General features: G+C 40.4%; 1 protein-coding gene across 1 annotated transcript in view; it reads left to right on the top strand.

Moving 5' to 3' along the window:
• VPS13B (vacuolar protein sorting 13 homolog B) overlaps positions 1-27,123 on the top strand; it is a 913,989-nt gene that overhangs the window by 497,887 nt on the left and 388,979 nt on the right. Inside the window, exons 22-23 of the mRNA XM_074944046.1 lie at positions 4,518-4,645; positions 22,990-23,224. Of these exons, the coding sequence (XP_074800147.1) occupies positions 4,518-4,645; positions 22,990-23,224 (363 nt within the window). The remainder of the gene's footprint in view (positions 1-4,517; positions 4,646-22,989; positions 23,225-27,123) is intronic.

Here is a 27,123-nt window from a genome sequence, read left to right as displayed (position 1 = left end):
TCCACATCATCTGTCACTAGGCTGCCTCCTCCATTTAGTAAGGGTCCCACACTTTCCCTGACCACTTCCTTGTTGCTAACATACCTGTAGAAACCCTTCACATCCCTTGCTAGGAATTCCAATTATGCTTTGGCCTTCCTTATTACACCCTTGCATGCTCAATCAATATTTTTAGACTCCTCTCTAGTCATCTGTCCAAGTTTCCACTTCTTGAAAGCTTCCTTTTTGTGTTTAAGCTCACCAAAGATTTCTCTGTTAAGCCAAGCTTGTCGCCTGCCATATTTGCTATTCTTTTTGCACATCGGAATGGTTTGTTCCTGCACCCTCAATAAGGCTTCTTTAAAATACAGCCAACTGTCCTGGACTCCATATTAGCCTCCCAGGGGATCCTGCCCTTCAGTTCCCTCAGGGAGTCAAAGGCTGCTTTTCTGAAGTCCAGGGTCCATATTCTGCTGCTCTCCTTTCTTCCTTTTGTCAGGATACTGAACTTGACCATCTCATGATCACTGCTGCTCAGGTTGCCACCCACTTCTACTTCCCCTACCAATTCTTCCCTGTTTGTGAGCAGCAGGTCAAGAGGAGCACGACCCCTAGTTCGTTCCTCCAGCACTTGCACCAGGAAGTTGTCACTAACACTCTCCAAAAACTTTCTCGGAGGTTGTCCAAGAGTTCCTACTTAAGAATAGGAAGACAAGAACGGCCTAATTGGCTAAGTGGAAGAGGTTTTCCATGTGGTCTTTGGCCCGTGGGAGCCATCTGGTGGAGGCTTCCATCCAGGACATCTTGGAATACCTGTTACACCTTCAGGAATCAGGCCTAGCATGCAGTTCTCTGAGAGTGCACTTGGCAGCAATATTGGCACTTCATCCCCCTGTCTAAGGAAAACTGGGTTTCTCCAATGCCATGGTGACAAGATTTCTGAAATGGCTCCCTCACCTGCATCCTCCAGTCTGAGAGATTGTCGTCTTCTGGGACCTGAATACGGGTTTAGCAGCTCTAATGGATCCTCCTTTCAAGCCCCTTGCTTCCCATCCACTGCCGCTCCTATCTTAGAAAACTGCATTCTTGATAGCCATTACCTCTATCAGGAGGGCATGTGAGTTGCAGACCCTGATGGCTGCACCTCCTTCCATGCAGTTCTCGAGACACAAGGTTACAGTTTGGCCACACCTGAAGTTTGTATCCAGGGTGGTCTCTCAGTTTCATTTGAACCAGGTGGTGTATTTTCCCGGAGGAGCAACGGTTCCATATGCTAGACATTAGACACTGTCTAGTCTTCTATCTGAACAGAACTGAACAGTTTCATGCCTTGCCTCTTCATGTCATATGCAGACCCCATAAAGGGATATGCAGTCTCTGCACGAACCATCTCTAGATGGATAACATCTTGCATCAAGACTGATTATGAGATAGCGTCAGCTACGCCTCCTCAGCAGATATGTGGTCTGCACATACATTTGCAGACCATTAGGCAATTGTTGCTTCTTCCAGAGCTGATGCTAATATCAGCAGAGCAGTCCTGTGATCCTTACTCAGGTACACTCTGAACCCCGCCTCCAGATTGGGGTACTGCTCATTAGTCACCTACTTGGAATACACATCTACATCTACTCAAAGAAGAGGAACAGTTACTTTCTGTAACTGTGGTTCTTCGAGATATAATGCAGACATGTATTCCACAGCTCACTCTGCATCCCCTCTGCATTGGAGTCTTCCCCTGGATATTCAGTGCGAAGAAACTGAGGGGGGTCAGGGCAGCGCTACCTATTATAGCTAGAGGAGGGGCTACAGGCATGAGCGCCTCCCCTGTACAGATACTGCTAAGCAAAAGTCTCTGGCTCTGGTGGATGCACACACCTACTTGGAATGTCTGCAGCACATCTCAAAGAACCCACAATTACAGTAAGTAACCATTTCTTACCTCCTTTCATCCTCACTGTCATTGCAATGTCCTGCTCTATAGTCTCCCATGTCTTTTTTTCTCTTTCCGTTCCAGTATAACCCAAATGCTGCAAGCAAAATAATCTTTCCTTCCCGCTTTTCAGACTGTCTATTCACCTTTTCTTGATTTCCTTACCTACCACATAAAATTCAGCTTTCTCTCTTTTTTCAAGACAGTCCATAAATTACAATCTATCAAATTTTTGAAATTGAGTTTTTAAATGGATTTTGCCAAAATTATTAGCCAGCCATAGTTTTTTTACCCTCTCACAGCTTTTTACCAGAAAAAAATATCACAGATGAATTTCTAAGAGCTCATGCTGTTGCCTCAGTGTCTCCCCCTCTCTTGCCCATGCCCCTTTTGGGGTGCTTTAGAATGTGATCTTTTGCCTTGTCCCTATATTTTCAAAGATGATTGAAATTGTCTAATGCCAAACTTCTCTCAGAAGGGCACACAGTCAGATTTTGCCTGATTCAATTTGAAGATGCATGTGCGACGGAAGGAGGCAGTTGGTTGGTTGGTTGCTTTTTGGCAGAGTTTATATGCTCCAGACTGCTATAGGTATTAGAATTCTACTGATTTTAAATTCATTTTAAAATGAACTAGAAAGAATTATTAATTTATGCCTACAATTTTCTCTGGTCGTTCATGAATGGGGTAGAATAGAGAAGTTGAAGAAGCTGAGTACATCGAAAGATGTTGCAAAATCTCAAAGGGATAATTTAATATTTGTTGTGGAAAATGCATATAATTGCTACTCCTGCTGAAAAAAAAAGTTATTTGGTAGGTCTAGGTAGCAGGATCACTGCCTAATAAGCTTAGGGTGGTTCTGCAGTGGCCTTGCCTCAGTTTCCTCTTGTGAGGGTTTGGCTGATCCAGTGGCTTGGCCCCCCAGCCAAGACTTTAATGAAAGTCCCCGGATTCTGGAGTAAACCAGTCAAAAAGACCAGTACAAAAAACCCAGAGTCTATATCCCAGCCTCAAGCTGAGTATAACCCCTGCATCCTGAGGGGCTGGTCTGTCTAACACCCTAGACACTCTTCATAAAGCCCTCTGGTTCAGTATTCAGCCACTCCCAGGCTCTGTTCAGTCTGTCCCCGTCAGCCCTTCCTGGGCTCCTTTGGGTCACTCCTTACTCTTTCGCTGAGCAGCAGCTACCAGGGCTTTCTTCCTGGAGGGTTCCTCCTAATCTCTCCTCTACCCCACTCCACCTCTGAGTAGGGTTACCATATGTCCAGGTGTTCTCGGATATGACCTCTTTTTTGTTCCTCCAATGTCCATTCAGGTAGATTTTTGATATATGAACAAATGTCCATGATTTTTTCTTGCTCGTCCTGTTTCCAACATTGATTCTGGTAGAACTTCAGTTCCTGGTGTGCCCTAATAGTGACGTGTGTGTTTACTGGATTTGCCACCATTATTTCTGCTGCTGCCTTCAGACCTGGGCAGTTAGATAGCAACGCCCAGCTCTGAAGAGAGTGCCGCCGCCATCAGCTCAGAAGTAAGGGTGGCATGGTATGGTATTGCCATAGAAACTGTACCCTCCCCCTCCGGCTTCCCCTCCCACCAGCAGTATCCTCTATTAGGGAACTTGAAAGAGAGTAACCCAGCCTCCGAGGACTTTCTTTCCCTAAGAGATCTAATTGAGCCACATGACCCATAAAATCATATGATCATTCCAGCTCTCACCACTCAGGGAGGTAAGCTAATTGTGTCACAGGTGGGGCTGAGACCCATCTCCTCTTAAAGGGCCAGACATTCTGACAGTCTGGTAGTTTGATTCTGCTGGGCATACTTGTAAATTAATTCCTCGTTTAAATCATTTTTATATTCACATGTTATAACTAAATTAAATATATTATTAATATAGTATGGTGCAGTTACTTTTTGTTTTTTCCTTATTAGAAAATTTTATTTTTTGCAACATTTTATGATGCTTTTTATGCATTTTAGAATTTTCTTAAGCCCATTAGATTTTTAAAAGTTTAGGAACAATATTTAAATGATGGTTTAGTTTTCTTGAATATTTTGGCATGCTTGCTGAAAAACCTTTCCTTAAATTAATAATTAAAGATACCAAGTCAAAGACTGAATTTTAACATGGACACTGTCTTGCTCTTTGCAACAAGTTTACAGAACTAAATCTTTGTTTAGATTACCCAGGCAGCAAATTAAGTGGAAAACTTATTACTAGTACATCATCAAATATGCCATCACACGTTGAAAATGGACTTTAATTGCTTAGGTCAAGCATGCTTCGTAATATTTTTTTAGCAGCTTATGTTGGAAAAATTTAGGATGTCTCTAAATGCAGTTAAAATGTTGAATTTCTCACCACAATTAATTGATAGTATTCCCTTCCCAAGCTTAAATCTAGTAAATAAAACAATACTCGTTCGCTCAAGTTTCTGCTGTACAGTGTAAACACTGAAATGCACATTTTGAATTCGGGAGCGGAGACAAACTATTTATAGACCTTAAAGAAAAAAATAATGTACTGTCAGTAGTACTAGTAATCAGTTACTGAGTGAAGGTACATATCATCCAATTAACTAGTGTATGTTGTTTGCTTTAGAATCTAGGCCTTTGTCACTTCCATTGAAACCCATGCTGACCTCATCTGAGAGCTGCAGAAGTCCTGAGGAGAAAATGAAAGAATTTATTGGAATAGTGTGGAATGCAGTTAAACGCCTTACACTTCAGGTAAGATGAAAAGGGAGTGAGAAAAGTTATGTCTTCCCACATTTTATGATACTTTTCATGCACTTTAGCACTTTAAAAAAAATCTCTGTAAAAACAGCTTCCCAGTTTTATTATCGTATTTTACTTTAAAAATACTAGAGACTGAAAATTGAAATATGGCTGTTTGGTAAATTCACCAAGGATTCATAGAATTTAAAATATGTGTATTCGATGGACTTATCTTTCTACTTAACTTTAAAAGGAGAAGAATCTTGAACAACATTTGTATGAAGAATTAAACTTTTTTTATATCACACATGTGGAGATCTTGCACCAGCTTTAATTGGCCCCACAGAGCAGTTTTCTTTCTAAAAATAAACTATTTGAGTGCTTTTAAGTATGGAAATAGTATGTGTAATTAATGCAGTCATAGTGGTATCTCATCTACTTAAATTTTTGCCTCTTTGTCAAGATAACAAGTAGACCGCTCAGACTAAACTGTACAATTCTGTATAATCTGCATAAAATTGAGCTTAATAGAAGCAATGCTTTTTTATAACCATGTACATATATACCCCCCCACACACACAAAAATTATGTTAAAAGAATGTTACTAAAGTTGCAAAGGCAAGCATTCAGAAGTTATGAAATGCCTCAATTAAGGTTTCCTGTGTAACCTTAATTCGACTCCCTTGTGTGCACACATTATGATACAGTCTTGAAGTACATGATCACATACATTTTTCCCCTAGCCAGTATCATTTCTCTCCCTGAGTCCTAGCTCCTTGTCAAATCTGTTTTTCATCCCCATGTGTGCACAGAGGCAAACGTGTATGTATATACATACGTGCGCATGTGTGCACATGCACACTGATACTCAGAAATTATCCAAAGTTAGCACAATATTTGTGGAATGCCTAACAGATTTTTTCTTTATTGAGACCGTTCAATGGTATAAAATATGACAGCAACACATTGTTCATGTACTTAAAAATTATTATTGGGGAAGCATAACCATTGGATCTTCCATTACCCCTTCTGCATACCAATTTATTCACTTGTATATCACCAAATACCAATGCCTTCACTTTACTTATTCCTTACTCAGAGAAGACTCTCATTGACTTCATTATAGGATAGGGTGTGAAAATTGGAGTTTTTCTGAATAAGGGCGGGCTTCAGGATTGTGGCTTAATACATAACCTCCCGAAGTTGATGGAATACTATCTATTGATTTCATTGGGCTTTGAGTCAGGTCCTGGGTTCATAGTTTCTAAGCAGATTTGTCTCTCCCCTCCCCAGTATCATTTTCACCACTGGGAAAGAGGACAGCTGGAAAAGAGGAGTCAGATATTTCCTTGTAAGCAAAGTATTTTTATGATGTGTTTGTACAGTGTACAACACAATGAGGCCCTGATCCTGGATTGAGGCATGAAGGTTCTATTGCAATACAAACAAATGATGATGATAATAAAGGAGTGAGTTATGAATGAGAGAATTGGGTGGTGAAGGGCATGGGGTTTAGGGGTGTTTAGGAGTGTTAATTGTCTCCTCTGTCCGAAATTTCTCTTGGTGACCTTCTCTGTTTTATCAATAACATTTCTGGGGTTTTGCAACCAAAGTATCTGCCAGGAAAATGAAACGTTAGCTCATGTGTTGAGGTGTATGAAAGATATTGACCAATTAAAATAAATACTCAGTTTTTCATTTTTGCAAAGAAGTAAAAAATGTTGGAATTATGTATTGTCTGGGGTTTTTTTGCAAAAATTAAAGGAGGTTGTGCAAATAGATTTGTGCGTTCTCAAAAAAAAAATTCTGCAAGTGAAGATAAACTGTTGTATAACAAACATGTATTAGCTCAATTCCTTGATGTTAGGATGTTGGCAGATTTTTTTAATGCTAGATCCACTTTCTTATTTTTCAAATAATTTCTTATCTACAGTTTGTAATTTTGGTTATATTTTTGTGAGACAATCAGATGTCTTCTGATTTTGAGCGCCATGAATATGAAACTGTATTATTTATCTATTTTACTATTGAAATAGTTCTGTAAAATCACAAAACACTTTACAGAAATAAAAAGGACACTGTTGTCCCACAGAACTTAGCACCAGATTTTTAAATGTAGCTAGCTGCCTAAAAATGTAGATTGGTGTCTAGTGGGGTTTTCAAAAGTACCTAAGATCCAACTCCCTTTGTGACTTGGGCACCTAAACCCTTTTGAAAATCCCATTAGGTACCACATATCTACATCTTTAGATGCCTAAATAACTCTTAAAAACTTGGCCCTTAGACTCTAGGCTCCAATCCTGCAAAGACTCACACATGCTTAATTTGCTGCCCTGCACATACTCCCATTTGAAGTCAATGGAAACTCTCACAAGGCATGAAGCTAAATGTGTGCAAGTCTTTGCAGGATTTGTGTCTAAGTGTACTGTCCTGCAAACCTTTACTTCTGTGAGCTGCTGATGTAGATATTGAGAAGATCATGTACAGTCAGTGTGCTCATTTGCATAAGTAAGAATTTGCAGGATTAGGACCCATATAAGACAAAGGAAATGAGGGTAACTGGTAAAGAAAAAGGATAGGAAAGGGAGGGTCACAAGTTAGAACAAACAGATAATGTGTGCCCTATTATATAAGAATGTAAGAATGGCAATACTGGATCAGACCAATGGTCCATCTTAACCCAGTATCCTGTCTTCCAAGAGTGGCCAGTGCCAGATGCTTAAGAGGGAATGAACAGTACAGGACAGTTTATTGTGTGATCCATACCCTGTTGACCAGTCCCAGCTTTTGGCAGTCAGAGGTTTAGGGACATCCAGAGAATAGGGTTCCATTCCAGACCATCTTGGCTTATAGTCGTAGATGGACCTATCCTCCGTGAACTTATCTAATTCTTTTTTGAACCCAGTTATACTTTTGACCTTTACGACATCACCTGGGAATGAGTTCCACAGGTTGACTGTGAGTGAGTGAAGAAGTACTTCCTTATGTTTGTTTAAATGTGCTGCCTATTAATTTCATTGGGTGACCCCTGGTTCTTGTGTTATGTGAAAGGTTAAATAACACTTCCTTATTCACTTTCTCCACACCACTCATAGTTTTATAGACTTCTGTCATATCCCTCTTAGTCATCTCTTTTCTAAGCTGAACAGGACTAGACTTTTTAAGTCTCTCCTTATATGGAAGCTATTCCTTACCCCTGGTCATTTTGTTGTCTTTCTCTGTACTTTTTCCAGTTCTAATATATCTTTTTGAGATGGGGAGACCAGAACTGCATGTACTATTCAAGGTGTGAGCATACCATGGAATTATATAGTGGCATTATGTTGTTATCTGTCTTATTAGCTATCCCTTTCCTAATGATTCCGATAATTCTGTTAGCTTTTTTTGACTGGAGCTGCACACTGAGCAGATGTTTTTCTTCAACTAGTGTCCCTCTGGATACTCCACTGTAGGTGTATCTGTGCTCTTGAGCCTCAAATCAAAGATTTTAGGTGGCAGTGTCCTTTCAGCCCCCACATGCGCTCTCCCTACCTTGTGGTCTGCCTCAAGGCTATCTAGCACTGCCCAAGCGAACCCCCCTCAGTTTGTTTTGGACCACCTTTGGCCTTCAAGAGCTGAGCAGTTGTCCATTCCTTATCTGTGTAATTAGCATAAGTAGTAGTTGTTTTTGTTTCTTTTGTTCTCCTTAATATTTAGTGTTTCCTTTTTACTCCTTTGGAAGGAAACACTAACTATTAAGGAGAAGGGAGAAGAAGAAAAAGAACGTTATGTTTCCTATACTTTATGGAGGGAATCTCCCACTCCTCCAGGGGAAAGAAGAACTTTCTTCTGCGTTCCTCACTGCTAGAGGGTGATAGCCCCTCCAGAGACCTCCCGGCTTCAAGAGGTGCCTCTCCTGTAAGGAGTTAATTCCTGTAACAGACAGACACTCTCACTGTGACTGGAATCTGGGAGAGTCCCATATCCTTCAGAAGTGCTTCCTCTGCCACCAGCTAAAGCTGAGGTCTTGCAAGAACCGGGAGCTGAAGTTAAAACTCCTCCTTATGTAAAAGGCACTTCAGCTTCCAGGAGCCTTCACAGATCATTCCCAGAGCCTTCAACTTCAAAGGGGGTAGAGTTATGGAAAAGACCAGCAGATTTCCCCATAAAGGCTTGAGGGAAAGGGCTCCAAACTGAATCATTGGCCAGCCAGAGAGGTTCCCCAATGCAATCAGCCACCTTGGTACTGGTGGCTCCAAAGCGTAGTACCTAGAACCATCAAGGTGCCTCCACTATGAGCGCTGCCATACCACCTAGAGATGCCAGGGGCTCAGTCTCTGAGGCAGTGGTACCGTCCTCTAAGGACAAAAACAAATACCATATTGCCTCTAAATGAGGGGCACCGAGAAAACCTTTGGTACTAGGTGCGGCAAAGCTCCAATCTAGGAAGCACTCTTCACTTTCACAACCATCAGTGCTGACAATGTGCCACAGACTCTCTTCCGTGATACTGAGTGAGCCAACAGTACCACAAGAGTTCTGGTACCCTAGAGACCTGACAGTTAGGAAAGAATGGCAATCCCCATTACTCGGGCCTAGGGCCCCTGGACAGAGCACATCCCAGCACCCAGTATCGCCCTCAGCAGCGGGCTGTGTACCATCAATACCGTGGTCAGCGCCACTCTTACTCAGTGATGAGTCTGACAGTGACCAGGAGAATGTCATTTCCCTGGCCTCTCATCATGGTCTGCCATCACAATATAAGGGGGGTCCTCAATTCCATGAAGCTGACCCACGTTTCTGGTATGAGCTGCAGATTACCCTAAATCAGGTGGCAGATACACATCACAAGGTAGTGTATTTTCTGCACACCATCTCCATGTCCAGAATTGCTCTCCCAATTAATGAAGCGATTTTAGATCCTGCCAAAGTCATCTGACAGACAGACACCAGCCTCCATCATACCAACCTAAAAGAGAGCTGACAAAAAATAATACATCCCTCCCAAAGAGACAGACTTCCTGTTTCAATGTACACAACCCAACTCCATTGTAGTGGATGTGGTTAATGCATGAGTCAAGTAACATTATGCCAAGTTGACCCCATGCATATGGGATTGGAAGAGGCTAGATATCTTTGGGAAGAAGGTGTATTTATAGTTACAAACTACCAAGCTGTCATGGCCAAGTATAATTTTATTAATTATAGGAAACTCAATGTGTTTCTGGAACATTTACCAGAGACACAAAGGGAGCAGTTTTAGGCCATTGTCAGAGAGAGTCTGTTAGTAGCCAGAACTGTGCTACAGACGGCACTCAATACAGCTGCTACAGTGGCCCACTAAGTCTCCACAGCAGTGGTATTGAGGCTGGCTTCTTGGCTACACCTTTCCAGGTTGCCCAAAGAGCTGGAAACGATGGTGGAAGATCTCCCATTTGAAAAACCCAAGCTCTTTGTGGAGAAGGCAGACGCTTCTCTCCACATGTTGAAGGATTCCCAGGATTATGCTCCCTGGGAATCTACTCTGCAGAACAGACGAGAAGATATAGCTGTCAGCCACAGCACAGGTCACAACCTCCTCAATACCCACCGTCTGAGCACTATTACAAGCTACAACATAAGAGGTCCAGAGTTCAGAAGCACAAGCAGTCAGCACCTCAATCCATGACCTTGCAGACTGCCTCTTCTAAGCACTTTTGACAGGTTGGTCAAGGGCCCGAACAACTATACCTAGCAACATTAGCTGCCATCTACACCCCTGGTGTGCCCTTTTGGAAGTTACCTGACCCTCTTTCGCAGCAGTTGGGAGAAGATCACCTCCGACAGATCCATCCCCCATTCTGACCCTCCTTCCCTGTCCCTCTTCAGGTGCCCTTCTCACAAAAGCCTACTTCAGCAGGAAACGGATCATGCAAAAGGGCCATAGAACCAGTCCCAGCAACTCAGGGGCAAAGGGTTTTATTCCCATTATTTCCTGATCCCCCAGGTGAAGGGATGGTGTAGGCTAAGTCAACAAACACACAAACCCACTCTCCTGCTGGTAATAGCTTATCTAAAGTGACCACTCTCCTTACAATGTGTATGATAATCAAGGTGGGCCATTTCCAGCACAAATCCAGGGTTTAACAAGAACGTCTGGGGGGAGTAAAGTCCAGCCACGAGGAAGTTTGTGTGGAAGGTTCCATTACAATCTACATACCACACAGACTATGCTTACAGCTTGTGCCACACGCTCTCAAAGAAACTGCGGAATCACCTGATCAACATCCTCTACAGCAAACAGGGAAAGATTAAGAATGAGCTCTCAAAAATGGATACTCTCATAAAAAAACAACCTTCCACACAAACTTCCTCGTGGCTGGACTTTACTAAAACTAGACAAGCCATTTACAACACACACTTTGCTTCTCTACAAAAGAAAAAGGACACTAAACTTTCTAAACTACTACATGCCACAAGGGGCCACAGCAATGGTTCCCTCAACCCACCCAGCAATATTGTTAACCTATCCAACTATACTCTCAGCCCAGCAGAAGCATCTGTCCTATCTCGGGGCCTCTCCTTCTGCCCCTCCACCCCCACGAACATGATAGAGTTCTGTGGTGACCTAGAATCCTATTTTCGACGTCTCCGACTCAAGGAATATTTCCAGCATACCTCTGAACAACATACTAATCCACAGAGACCTCCTTACCAACACTACAAAAAGAAGGATTCTAGGTGGACTCCTCCTGAAGGTCGAAACAGCAGACTGGACTTCTACATAGAGTGCTTCCGCCGACGTGCACGGGCTGAAATTGTGGAAAAACAGCATCACTTGCCCCATAACCTCAGCTGTGCGGAACACAATGCCATCCACAGCCTCAGAAACAACTCTGACATCATAATCAAAAAGGCTGACAAAGGAGGTGCTGTTGTCATCATGAATATGTCGGAATATGAACAAGAGGCTGCTCGGCAGCTCTCCAACGCCACTTTCTACAAGCCATTACCCTTTGATCCCACTGAGAGTTACCAAAAGAAACTACAGCATTTGCTCAAGAAACTCCCTGAAAAAGCACAAGATCAAATCCGCACAGACACACCCGTGGAACCCTGACCTGGGATATTCTATCTACTACCCAAGATCCATAAACCTGGAAATCCTGGGCACCCCATCATCTCAGGCATTGGCACCCTGACAGCAGGATTGTCTGGCTATGTAGACTCCCTCCTCAGGCCCCACGCTACCAGCACTCCCAGCTACCTTCAAGACACCACTGACTTCCTGAGGAAATTACAATCCATCGGTGATCTTCCTGATAACACCATCCTGGCCACTATGGATGTAGAAGCCCTCTACACCAACATTCCACACCAAGATGGACTACAAGCCATCAAGAACACTATCCCCGATAATGTCACGGGTAACCTGGTGGCTGAACTTTGTGACTTTGTCCTTACCCATAACTATTTTACATTTGGGGACAATGTATACCTTCAGATCAGCGGCACTGCTATGGGTACCCGCATGGCCCCACAGTATGCCAACATTTTTATGGCTGACTTAGAACAACGCTTCCTCAGCTCTCGTCCCCTAACGCCCCTACTCTACTTGCACTATATTGATGACATGTTCATCATCTGGACCCATGGAAAAGAAGCCCTTGAGGAATTCCACCATGATTTCAACAATTTCCATCCCACCATCAACCTCAGCCTGGTCCAGTCCACACAAGAGATCCACTTCCTGGACACTACAGTGCTAATAAACGATGGTCACATAAACACCACCCTATACCGGAAACCTACTGACCGCTATTCCTACCTACATGCCTCCAGCTTTCACCCTGACCATACCACACGATCCATCGTCTACAGCCAAGCTCTGCGATACAACCGCATTTGCTCCAACCCCTCAGACAGGGACAAACACCTACAAGATCTCTATCAAGCATTCTTACCACTACAATACCCACCTGCGGAAGTGAAGAAACAGATTGATAGAGCCAGAAGAGTTCCCAGAAGTCACCTACTACAGGACAGGCCTAACAAAGAAAATAACAGAACGCCACTAGCCGTCACCTTCAGCCCCCAACTAAAACCCCTCCAATGCATTATTAAGGATCTACAACCTATCCTGAAGGATGACCCAACACTCTCACAAATCTTGGGAGACAGGCCAGTCCTTGCCTACAGACAGCCCCGCAACCTGAAGCAAATACTCACCAGCAACCACATACCACACAACAGAACCACTAACCCAGGAACCTATCCTTGCAACAAAGCCTGTTGCCAACTGTGCCCACATATCTATTCAGGGGACACCACCACAGGGCCTAATAACATCAGCCACACTATCAGAGACTCGTTCACCTGCACATCCACCAATGTGATATATGCCATCATGTGCCAGCAATGCCCCTGTGCCATGTACATTGGTCAAACTGGACAGTCTCTACGTAAAAGAATAAATGGACACAAATCAGATGTCAAGAATTATAACATTCATAAACTAGTCGGAGAACACTTCAATCTCTCTGGTCACGCGATTACAGACATGAAAGTTGCTATATTACAACAAAAAAACCTTCAAAAACAGACTCCAGCGAGAAACTGTTGAATTGGAATTCATTTGCAAATTGGGTACAATTAACTTAGGCTTGAATAGAGACTGGGAGTGGCTAAGTCATTATGCAAGTTAGCCTATTTCCCCTTGTTTTTTCCTACCCCCCCCCCCCAGACGTTCTTGTTAAACCCTGGATTTGTGCTGGAAATGGCCCACCTTGATTATCATACACATTGTAAGGAGAGTGGTCACTTTAGATAAGCTATTACCAGCAGAAGAGTGGATTTGTGTGTTTGTTGGGAGGGGAGGGGTGGGGGGGGTTGGGGTGAGAAAACCTGGATTTGTGCTGGAAATGGCCCACCTTGATTATCATACACATTGTAAGGAGAGTGATCACTTTAGATAAGCTATTACCAGCAGGAGAGTGGGGTGGGAGGAGGTATTTTTTCATGCTTTGTGTGTATAAAAAGATCTTCTACTCTTTCCACAGTATGCATCCGATGAAGTGAGCTCTAGCTCACGAAAGCTTATGCTCAAATAAATTGGTTAGTCTCTAAGGTGCCACAAGTACTCCTTTTCTTTTTAAGATTTCTACAGTTTATCTTCAGGCAGAACCACTATCAGTGGAGGGTGCTTCCATTTGGCCTCTCGTCTACACCCAGGGTATTTGTCAATGTTCTTTCCATCATAACGGCACGCCTGCGGACATTGGGCATTGTGTTCTACCCATACCCAGATGACTACCTCTTCAGGGCTCCCTATTTCATGATGCCGTACAAGCCACCTAGATAACCATGCGCACATTTGCACAGCTGGGTCTACAGTGCAACTTACAGAAATCGACACTGACCACAATACAGTGAATGGCTTTTATTGGTGCCAACCTCAATGCAGTAAAAGCAAGAGCGTTCCTCCAGTTACACAGACTCATAACCATTATGAATCTCATAGAGACTGTCCAGGCCAGCCCACAAACACCAGCCAGGAATGGCCTGCAGCTGGTAGGTCATATTGCAACATGCACCTTCGTTGCCCCAAATGCCTGATGTTCATGAGGTGTCTTCAGATGTGGCTCACTACCGTCTATTCCCTGAAGAGGGACAGACTAACCAAACAGCTATCACTGACCTCCACAGTAAAGCACTCCCTGAACTGATGGAAAGACCCATCCAAAGTCCGATCAGGCGTTCCAATCATGCAGCCGCCAACAACACTGACTCTAATGACGGATGCCTCCCTAATAAGCTGGGGACCTCACCTAAATGACTGCAAGGTTCAAGGCAAGTGGTCTTCCACAGAAGCGACCCTCCATATCAGTCTTTTGGAGCTAAGGGCCATCAGGAACGCCTGTGCACACATTCTGCCTTTCATTAAGAACACCCACACAAAGGTCATGACAGACAATATGACATGTATGTTGTATATAAATCACCCTGGGGGCACCATATCTCCCTACCTCTGCACAGAAGTACCCAAACTTTGGAATTGGTGTATCTATCATAATGTGCTCATCTCAGCTGTCTATGTATCAGGGATACAGAACATCTCAGTTGGAACTTTTCTCATAACCACAAATGGCAACTGAACTCAGAGGTACTTCGAGACATATTCACCCTATGTGTAACCCCAACTACAGATCTCTTCGCTAATTACCAGAACAAGAAATGCCCTTGTTACTGCGCCAGGGCCAGCCTGGGGAAACATTCACTGGGAGACACTCTCATCTTTCAATGGAACAGAAACCTCCTATATGCTTTTCACCTGTTTCCTATTCTATCCAAGGTTCTGCTGAAAATTCAACGAGAGAAAGCAAGAGTTATTCTGATTGTCCCATCCTGGCCGAGACAAGTCTGGTTCCCTTACCTGAAACAGATGACAATATGTCCTCCGGGTCTTCTTTGGCCCATTACCCATCTGCCCTCTAAAAACAATGAGCTGGTCTTTCACCCTCCACCTCCAGGCTTGGCTCCTTCTTGGTTCTAAACCTTAGAGGTAGAATGCTCTCATGAGGTGAAAGACATGTTGTTGTCGTCAGCCAAAAGTCGACCACTAAACATTCTTACCAATGAAAATGATTCCAAGTTTTGTGTCATTCTAAGCACACAGACCCAACCTTGTGTTCCATCCCTCTGATTTTAGACTACATTTTCGACCTCAAGAGGCCAAAACTCTCACTCAGCTTCCGTAAGCTACATCTTGCGGACATAATGTCTTTCCACCATCAGGTAGATGGATACTCAGTGTTTGCTTACCTGCTGACGCAGAGATTCCTTATGGGCATTGGGAACTCTTCATGCATGTGAGACCACCTACTCCAACCTGGGATCTTAACCTAATTCTCAGAGCTTTGACTAGACCTCCCTTTGAACCCATGGCAACTTGCTCTCTCTTACAGCTGTCCATGAAGACAGCATTTTTAATTGCCATCATCTCAGCTAGGGGCATAGGAGGAATGGCACATCCACCATACATGGTCTTTTTTAAAGACAAAGTAACTCTGAGGCCTCATCCCAAGTTTCTCCCTAAAGTTGCCTACACTTTTCATATGAATCAACAAACCCATCTTCCTGTTTTTTGCCCAAAACCACATTATGACAACAGGGAAGTGATTCTGCATATGGTAGATATTAGAAGAGCAACAGCATTCTACTTGGACAGGACTAAGGACATCACGAAGTCCTCGAGTTGCATTAATCACTTATCAAGAGTGCAAGCTGTTGCCTCTGTCCAGAATCTGTACGCACACCATGAGGTCAATTTCTACTTCGGTTGTATTCCTTAAAGGTGCCCTAGCTCGGAAATTTCTAGGGCAGTGACTTGGGTCTCTTATCCCGTGACTGCCTACTTTGCTTAAGAGCCTTTGACCAGGGACCTTGTCAAAGGTTTTCTGAAAGTCCAAGTACAGCTCGATCACCCTTGTCCACACATTTGTTGACTCCCGTAAAGATTGGTGAGTTATGATTTCCATTTACAAAAAACGTGTTGAGTCTTCCCCCAACATATCATGTTCATTTATGTGTTAGTAATTCTTTACTAGTTTCAACCAATTTGCCCCATACTGAAGTTAGGCTTATAGGCCTTTATTTGCCCAGATTGCCTCTGAAGTCTTTTTTAAAAGTAGTTGTTACATTAGCTATCTTCCAATCATCTGGTATAGAGGTTGATTTAAGCAATAGGTTATATACCATAGTTAGTAGTTCATTTCATATTTGAGTTCCTTCAGAACTCTTGGGTGAATGCCATCTGGTCCTTGTGTCTTATTACTTTTTAATTTATCAATTTGTTCCAAAACTCCTCTATTGACACCTCGATTGGGGGCAGTTCCTCAGATGTGTTACCTAAAAAGAATGAATCGTGTGTAGGAATCTCCCATACATTCTCTACAGTGAAGACCCAGTACAAAGAATTAATTTAGCTTCTGCGCAACGGCCATGTCTTCCTTGAATTCTCTTTTAGCACCTTGATTGACCAGTGGCCCCACTAATTTTTTGGCAGGTTTCCTGCTGCTGATGTACTTAAAAAAATTGCTGTTTGTTTCTGTGTCTTTTGCTAGTTGAGCTTCAGATTCTTTTTTGGCCTGCCTAATTATATTTTTTACACTTAACTTGCCAGAGTTTGTGCTCCTTTCTGTTTCCCTCAGTAAGATTTTGCTTCCAGTTTTTAAAGGGTTTTTTTTTTTTCGAAATGAAGCTTATAAACTGCAATATTTTAAAGCAGAGAATGAGGGAAGGTAATTATTTTTGTTGTGCTAAGTAACTTAGGGCATATCTACACTGCCCCACAGTTTGGACTACAGGAGTTTGAATAGCAGTGTGTACCAAAGTGCTGTGCTGTTATTTCTCTGTTTGGATGCTGCAGGCGCAAACTAACTGGTTCCTAGTTCACATTAATTTAGTTCTCTTGAAACCGGATTACACTACTTTGAGTAAAAACCTAGTATTTCATACCTGCACATCCAGGGAGTGGAGTTACAGTGCCACACTTTGGTGTGCACTGTTATTCACACCCCCATAGTTCAAACTGCAGAAGCAGTGTAGACGTGCCCTTAGAGTTGCCTAGGAAATGTAGCAAATTGCATGCCCAAATTTTTAATAAATTTTCCATGTTTGTGTCCCTAAATCACATTACTTGCTCACTTGTCCTGGTTTCTCTTCCATTTTCCCTGTTTCTTCACTGCCTTTTAATCACCATACTATCTCATTATACACAGTGAGATACATAGATAAATGTTGGTGAATATTTATTTTCTTTAACTTGCTGGAAAGAGGCACATTGAGTAGCCATCCAAAAAAATTACATCAGCTCCTAATGAGATACCACATATGTAATTTAAGAATAGATTTCTAACAATGACGACATTATTTAGGGTTCCCCATCCTGGTGAAATATAAAAGGTGAGTAGATTTCTTTGCAGGTGCTTTTCTTTTAATTGCCAGTCTCTATGCCTGTTTTGTTAAATTCGTCTTAAATATGCCATTCAAGACTCAGTCTGATTTTCTTTGTGTCAATCTGAACATACTGGAGATTAAGAGTAATGTCACTATTTTTCAATTCAAGTATAGTCTGACTAATAAATTTACGCTTTCAATTAACCAGGCTGTATATTTAGATTTTCTGTGGATGTTAAAAAGCCTAATTTCTGGAAAGAAGTCCCAGAGTCACATTGTGATCAGATTATTGAAATCAAATCCCTGGATTCTAGCCTTTTTTTCTAAAACAGTTTGCATGTTCCTCGATCTTTTATGAAAACAATTATACAACAGAAAAGTCTGTAGTTGGTCATTGGATAAAACAGAACTTGATAACATAAAATCATCAAAGGATTATTTTTTTTAGTGGAAGTTTGAGTAAGTAAATGTGTTGAACCAAAGTCATGGACAGTTTATTTTGGAGCCAAGGCTGGTACTGGTTTAGCCCTGGCCCTTTTTGCTCATGATAGACCCTTGCATGAAGATACTGTGCATTGAACTTGCTGTAAACTATTAGTATTTTAGTGAAAAAGACTTATAATCTTAACTATAAATAGTTTTCATTATTTAGTTGTGGGGTTTTATATGCAGCCTTTAAGTCTTTTTTTGGCAGCTAGGCTGTGGGGGAGGTACTCACTTTTCACATGTTGCTGGTATTAATAGTTGCTAAAATCATGAAGCAGCATAAACAATTATTTTTAATTGGTTGTTAATGCTGAATTCTAGTAGGAATAATGAGGCATCTGTAGTAAAACCAAATGAATTAAAGAGCAAAATTACAGTGAATGACAACCAAATAAGTGTACAATGATTATTTGCAACGCTCAGTAGATTCACTGTGTGCTTTAAAATATTTTGAAAAATAAGCCTGTTTCCTGCAATTATTTGAAGTAATATTTTCTCTAAAGAGTATAATTTCCACTGAATTTTTTATTCTTTGAAAGAATAGAAATCTAATCATGAGGTTAAATTATATTCTTATTCCTTGTACAGGACACAGAGAGATTCTGTAACATGTAACTTAGCAATAATATAGAGTAGCTGTGGGAGGGAGAGAGACTATTAATTGACTGGTTATTTATAACACAGTGAGACTGATCGGATGATCCTGCTCACATCAGAAAGAGAGTCCCTAAAGTTTTCACAAGAATTTCTATAAAATGTTTCCATTTTGGAAGATTTATCTACAAATTTAGTTTATCAATTTTGATTTCTGTAGTTTCATGACCAAATAAAAATATTTTAAATTTAGTCCACAGTGAACTGTGCATTGTTCAGAAAGTAGTAGGAAATCAAGCAAATATTACCAGTTATGTTTTAAGATGTTTTTAAACAAACTTTAAGTGTGAAATTCTGTCTCCCTTGCAACATACAAATAAGCAGAGCTTGTGTGGGATGCCAGCGGAGAAGCTAGATGGATAAAACGCTACTACCCAACTTGGAAGTAGGAGTCAAGCACCTGTGCAGCTTGGCCACGTCAGGCCTCATTGTTGACCACATCCCACCCCTCTACATGAGACTTCTGGCCAGTAGATTTCTTCAGTTTCTGGATCTCATATATGTCTTTCTCCCCCCCCCCCCCCCCCGCCCAAAAAACAAAAAAGACCAGACAAACACACAGCAGCCTTTTTACTGCAGGAATAAATTTGCAGAGCTGGGACTTTGAGGAGACAGAGGCCACACAGCTTAGAGGTATCCTTACAAGGTTTCCCCCATTGGGCAATTTCTATCACCTATAACAAGCAGTGGGATTGGCCAGAGCTAGCTATCAAGGGCTCAGCAGGGAAGATGTGAATCTTTTTAATTGCATCGCTATGAAGCATAAGGGGCTGTAGATATCCCTTTCACATCATCTCCGCTCTCCTCCACAGCAGCACCTCTGCTGCATTTTGGGCCTTTAATGACCACTCCACTGCCAGGATGATTTTGCCCTAATACCGTACATATTTTACAATTCTCTCTATTGAACAACATTCCCTTTTATGCAGTGTATAATTTTAAAAATAGTATAAACTACTTTAACAATTCTTGTGCCATCACTTATTTTAGTAAATTAATATTTTCCTTTTTAAATAGCTGAGACCAGGTGATCCTCTCACCTTTCAATGTATATATGTTAGTAAAAACTTAAATACAATATGGTTCACTTAATTTTTTTAATTAGAAGGCAAAACAGTTCTTTCATCCTTTATTTATCATTAGTGTATGTTATAGCCCTTGACATAATAGAAATCAAAATAGGAGGTGATTCCATTTCAAGAATTTGTAATAATTCTTTCTCTTTAACACATGAATGTGTTCAGTATTGGCAAAAGAACATGTTGCTACCAAAACTGAAATAAGATCCTTGAAACAGAAAGGATGTTGCCATGGAAAAGTGAAGTAACACTCAGTACAGCTGCGATACATTAATGAATAGGATATTTTTTTAAAAGATCATTTGTGTTTGGTGTGGCTTGGAGGGTCCCAACCAGATGGTTTCCATGAACAGGATCTGACCCCCAGCTTGAGGACTTCTTACTGGCAGATTACTTCATTTTCTTTCCCTTGGATTGTCAGATCCTTACATTAATGCAAGATTTACTGCTACAGATTTATATTCAGTTACATAAATCAGTCACATTTTAGGTTAAAGTCACAATTTTAGAAATACCATTTAATAGTTATTTTAAAAGGTAAAAAAGATTTATATGGTATCTTTAATATATGCTATTGATGTAATTTTAATTTTAAAATATTTTGATTACATATAATTTAAAGCACTTTCCATATCAATAAAATGATCTATAACATATATTACTATTATTTAATCCAACATATCATGCATCAATATTGGGTGTATTCTTCCCTCCCTTTACCGGAACTTGCTGTAAGCCAAATCTCCGGGGAGAGATTGGGCGGGGGAGATGCACAGATTCTGCTTTCAGATACATGTGAAAATCCCATTGAAACTTGCTGGAATTTCATGAGGACAAAATTTGGCCCAATGAGAAATGTAACATGTTTCTTAAGAACCCACTGTTGAATGCGCTAATGGGCATTTCCCCATATAAACTGATAATTTCCTGTGCAAACAGGTAGTAATTGCCTGATTTGTACTGGAAAATATGTGTTTTTAGAGGTTCATCCATTGTGTCCTCCTTTAAAAACCTTAAATTATATAATTTAAGACCTCCTATATGATGCATTTATTTATTTATGCATGCTTTTTCACTTAAATTGGCTTGAATTTATATAGAAATATATTATGACACATTTTGTACCAGATTCTACCACCCATTAGTCCAGGAGCAGAAATCAATGAGCCAACTCACATTAACTCAAGGTACTACTGAACATGAAGGGTGGTACAATTGAGGTCTAAGTGAGTGATAGCTCCTTCTAAATAATATGAGGAGTGCTACAGTTGTGATTACACTTCAGTGTTCTTGATATGGCAAAATCAAATTAAAGAGAGGAAAAACAAAATCAAATTAAACTGAGCAACTTTATCTGCAAAATTGCATTGAATACAAGTATAAAAATCATAGAGTTTCCTGGTTCTGTATACTTCTAAAGTAAACTTTGTTAAACATCTATTGTGGACCCTTGCGGTGAGTAAACTGATAGAACATTGTATCTCTGAGTTTGTGGAATTTGTGCTTTATTATTACCACATGTCTTGTATATTCTGGCAACATTTGATGTTAATCATCATGGAGATATATATTGGGTGATTTGTTATAAATTGCTTACTCAGTAAGTGCATTGATAAAACAAAAGCTACTCTGATCATAACTGCATTGCCTTTGTCATCTGTTTATCACTGCCCCACAGTGGTCTGAACTTCCATTTATTGCTAATAGACCAGAAAATGCTCTTATATGTCACCATAAAAATCTTCGAAAATCAAAATGTGTTACATTTGTAATAATACACAGTAGTTTCTTGTTCCGTATAAATAAAGTACATTCTAAACCTTGGATCAATAAATTACTTATCAAAGATGTAATTAACTTCATTTTACAGCTCAAATAACGCTAAAACTAGAAACAGAAACACACTTCATGTAATGTATTTATTTTTGCAAAATTCTACTTATATTTTTTGACAGTGAATTCTTGTCACTTTATCTCTGTTCACCAGGCTGGCAAATTATTTATGGTATTGAAGGATTCCAATCCCGTTACACATCATTATTGCTCTTGTGGGGGAATGTTAGCCTTTAGGGGAGGTTATCGTACACTAGGTCTTCATTATCATTTGTAAAATATAGTTTCATTAATTATATAAATTTAAAGTATCTTGAAGCATTTATTGGACACTGCTACATGAGTTACAAAGCAGCAAACAAAAGTACTTTATCATGTCTTCAAATAACATCTTGCATCCAAAATATTGTGAAGAAACTGATTGAATCTTAGTTTGTATTTGCTTAACAAAGCATTCAAGTGTGCAGGCTGTTATGGTTATTTGATATCCAGGTGCAGAATATTACTTGCAAGAGCCAAGTAAGACTAACAGTCTTGAGCATACATTATCTCTGAATTAAGAAGTCATGATGAGTTCAGTCCTTGGTTTGGGCTTACTTAGCCTTGCTAGAAGTCTCTAAGGATATGGCAGAATTATCAAAACTGTTTCATAGCAGTCTAAGTAACTGTGCACTCGTGGAAACCGAAGTTTCATATGAAATCACATGTACTTGTTCTAATCTGAAAGGTGACAAAAGGAGACAAACCTGTTAGTTTCTAAACTTTGTTAATGTTTTTCATTACGATATATAGCTTGGTACTAATGAACATGTCGATATTTGGCTGAGTCTTTTATTTATGTTAGATTGACTGATTGAGCTTGACCTTTTTATGCACTTTAGTCACTGTTAACTACAAAGGAAGGGAAGAATCCTCAGTGAAATAAATCTTTTTTAGAAAGTAACAGCATATAAAATGCTAGTCCGCTCTAGAGCCTTAGCTAGTGATAACAAAAGCTAATGAACTGCAAAAGGAGGAGGATTTTGTCACCTTTTCTGCCGGCACATTTTTTAACTCCATTATGTTTCCTGAAAACAGATGTGGACAGGCAGATATATGTTCAGCTTATGTGGCTGCACCCTTTTGATCAAATTTATAGACCAAAATGGCACCTTTTCAGGTGTTATTTCTATATATGTAATTTATGAAATATATTGTAAGCATCTGCCATTTTCTGTTGTCCTTTCTTTTAATTCTGTTTAAGAATTTAGACAGGTTTTTAATCACCTGTGATATCTGTGATTCTGTGATATAGTGTTTGATTCTGTATTATAAATGAATAAATATGTTGGGAGAATGCTGAGATCTATTTCTGAGAATCCTGTCTTGGATTTGTTTTTGTTTTTCCAGCTTGAAGTGCAATCCTGTTGCGTGTTTGTTCCAAATGACAGCCTGCCTTCCCCAAGTACAATTGTGTCTGGTGACATTCCTGGAACTGTCCGAAGTTGGTACCATGGACAGGCTGGTATGCCTGGTACACTTGTTCTTTGCTTGCCCCAGATAAAGATTATGAGTGCTGGACACAAATACATGGAACCGCTGCAAGAAATCCCCTTTATTATGCTAAGATCCATTCTTGAAGAAGGTACAGTATGAGAAATTTGGAAAGTTTTCCTGTTGTTATTTCAATGTATAATTCTGTTGTATGATCATTGTTTTATATTGCCAACATTTTGATATAAATCAGTCTTCTTACTAAAAGATTTCATATCCAAAATATGTGAGCTAAGTGCCACAGACAAATTTGCCTTCTTTAACCATGATCCATGAGCTGTACAACTATAGCAAAAATTTAAACTTTCTAGAAGTTTCCATGTGCATTTAATTCATTACTATAATCTTGAAACTATTATTTTTTTTAGAGAGGTTTTGCTTTTTTTGAGCATTTGCATTAAAGTGATCAGAGAAAATGGAGAATTCGTTAAAAGGTTTTCATAGGAGAATTTTGTACATAATATTTGTCGCCTTTTTTGCACACAAAGCTTACTAATGAAATTTACCAAAAAATTATAAAGCACAGATTATGGAAAATAGAGTAAGAAGTATTTTCAAGCACTACATTTGCTCCTCAGTGTCTGCCAATTTTTGTGGTTTTACAACTACATTTTCCTATATTTTTTATTGATTTTTTCCCTCCTCTTTTGTTCTGTAACAACCTGAGTCTCCTCCTCCTCCACATGCACAACAGCGGAAACAGATTTCAGTGAATTTTTTAAACAATGAAACTCTCTGTAATGGTACTGTAAGTACTGTCAAATGCACAAAGTAAACAAGAATAGAGAAATAAATGTTTCCCCTAATTTATTTCAGGTAAAATAATCTTATTTGTTACATTAACAACAAAAAGTAAATATATTTAAACAGAAATGTGATTTTTTTAAGTTGGTAGTGCCCTTTAAACCTTTTATGAAATTAGACCATACTTAAATTTTCTCAGACTCAGAAAGGAAGGAGCAGTCCGAGAAAGAGAGATGAATCCCCTTGGTTGGGATAAATCCTACTGTAAGGGATGTATTTGTGTGTGGCTTTGTGCTCTGGGAATAATGCCAAACAGAAGTTCTCACAATCTTGATATTTTTGATTCTCTAGTGGAGCTGTTGCTTTCTCCCATGCCAAAACTCCCCCCTTAAACAGACTAATAAAAAAATATTTTCAAAACTTTTAAGTCACCTTCTTTGTTTTCTCCATGCAGAGGTAAGTAATTTTTATAGTCTTTTATTAGGGAGACTCTAAATGACGATCTATATTTGAACAGGACTCCAGTGATGACATGTCATTCTTAAAACATGTTACCTTCTCTGTGAAATCATATGCATGTAACCTTACTCTTCCTGAAAGCTATTTTGGAACTGTTCATTCTTTCGTAAAGAAGATCTAAGCAAAGTCCAATTTCTTACAAGACTATGTAGTTATTCTGACTCCCATCTGCTTATTCACATGTTTTTTTACTTCTTTAAAAGAAAAAATAGGACAATCATCCTGTCATCTAGGAATATTGCAACTTTGTCAGGAAGGCTAATTGACCTCCAAATGTCAACATACAACAGAAACAACTCCCACTCAAATCTTTTTGTTTCCAGAGCTCTGACAAGAGGATTCCTCTGAGATAACTGTAAGCTGTAGGAGTAGTCACCTTCAAAAGAGCATATTAAGCATGGCACTATAATTCAGAATTAATGTAACTTGGATAATATTACCAAGTCCTGTTGTCTCAGTGATCTCATGAGAGTAAGGGACACTCTCACAGACACAGGAACAGATCCCCTTCCAGATCTCCTCCCAAGAGACAAGATCCTTCTCCATATCCTTCCAAATTGTGAGAGTCCTCACACTCGGGTCCTAAAGACTTAGGCACACGTTAGCATTCCGACTATGAGGGTAAAGCACACAGAAGCAAGGATCCAACAGTACCAACTCTGGTACCAGCTAGTAAGCTGAAGAACTGGCATTTGCCAGCACGGACTGAGGGCTTCGGGCAGGACTCATTTTTGACTGCACCCATCATCCCGTAAGGACCCACTCACCGTTAAGCCTGTGATGTACCAGATCCAACTATACCGACTACCATGACCCCTCATGTTGTGGGACGGACTGAGACTTATACCTCCCCTTGCCCTCCTGTGCTCACAATCTCATTTGATTTTGGGTCAGTCTGTCTGAGGGACATTGCTCAAATTAAAGAACCTTCAAAATGTATCTTCTGTATTTGCACTGTACAACATAACTTACTGAGTCTCTTTATATTGCTATGTCTACCTCTGTCTTTTCCATCATAAAGTCTTGTCATCCCAGCTGCAGTAAACAATTCTTACGTAAAACTAATTATAATCTGTGCACATGGTTGAAAAGTTGGACCAACCTGTGGCCAAACTCTTCACCATTCCAAACACAGCAATTTAATGTTCTCAGAACAGTCGCAAGTGAAACTGCATCAAAACCTGAAAATCTGAATAAAAGCAGACATGCCTGGCTGTATGGCCTTACAACACTTAGTTCCCTATGGTTTAAACTTGGAAGAGAATACAGTATGTCTATTTAATATTTGAAGTGACTGGAATTAAATATAGTGTTCCATGGAACACCTATTCAGAGTCTCTAATTGTAAATGACTTCTTTGATGTTTAATATCTTTTACTCCTTCACAAGGGAAAAGCCTAAGTTTTTATAAAGTGCTTTCCTGGATTGTTGTTTCTCAAGGATTCTGTCTCTCTACTGTAACTTTAGATGAATAATAATAAATATAAATGCTACTTTTCAACACTGGAAAGCCTTTATTCAAAACAAACATGGTGGTGGAGTGAAGAAGTACAAATGATAAAAGATAAAGTTTAAAAGGAGTTAGGAGCAAATGAAACCTGAAGGAATACAAGGATGTGAAGAAAAGGTCCAGCAATAGTTGTAAAAGCAGAAGTCTTCAAGCAACTTTACACAAGACTTAGAACAAAGAAAGGGGGAAAAGAATGTATAGGCTAGCAAAATCATTGGTCAGAATTACCAGATCTATAGAGGAAGTAAGGTTCACCAACAATGAAACTGGTATGGTGTTGACTCATGATATGGCATAAAGGATCGATGGAAAAGGTATCCAAGAGAGCAGTGCAACTTCAAAATGATGAACTTTGGTGTAGTGGAGCCTATCATACCTGATGAAAAGAAAAAAGAAAAGGAGTACTTGTGGCACCTTAGAGACTAACCAGTTTATTTGAGCATGAGCTTTCGTGAGCTACAGCTCACTTCATCGGATGCATAGCATATTGTGGAAACTGCAGAAGACATTATATACACACAGAGACCATGAAACAAAACTTCCTCCCACCCCACTGTCCTGCTCGTAACAGCTTATCTAAAGTGATCATCAAGGAGGGCCATTTCCAGCACAAATCCAGGTTTTCTCACCCTTCCCCCCCCCCCCCACAGACACACATACAAACTCACTCTCCTGCTGGTAATAGCCCATCCCTCTTTGAAACCTCTCTTTATAATGCGCATGATAATCAAGGTGGGTCATGCGCATTATAAAGAGAGGTTTCAAAGAGGGATGGGCTATTACCAGCAGGAGAGTGAGTTTGTATGTGTGTCTGTGGGGGGGGGGGGAAGGGTGAGAGAACCTGGATTTGTGCTGGAAATGGCCCTCCTTAATGATCACTTTAGATAAGCTGTTACGAGCAGGACAGTGGGGTGGGAGGAAGTTTTGTTTCATGGTCTCTGTGTGTATATAATGTCTTCTGCAGTTTCCACAATATGCTATGCATCCGATGAAGTGAGCTGTAGCTCACGAAAGCTCATGCTCAAATAAACTGGTTAGTCTCTAAGGTGCCACAAGTACTCCTTTTCTTTTTTCTTTTTACGAATACAGACTAACACGGCTGTTACTCTGATACCTGATGAAGTGGCCAATGCTATAAAAGAGATGAAAAATAATAAGGCTTTAGGCCCAGATAGATCCCTATTGAGACATTGAAAAAGCTTGGAATAGAAGTCATC

This window comes from Natator depressus, chromosome 2 (assembly GCF_965152275.1).
Source record: "Natator depressus isolate rNatDep1 chromosome 2, rNatDep2.hap1, whole genome shotgun sequence".
Lineage (NCBI taxonomy): Eukaryota > Metazoa > Chordata > Testudines > Cheloniidae > Natator > Natator depressus.
The sequence above is the reverse complement of the archived record's forward strand: the minus strand, read 5'-3'. Positions and strand labels throughout refer to the sequence as shown.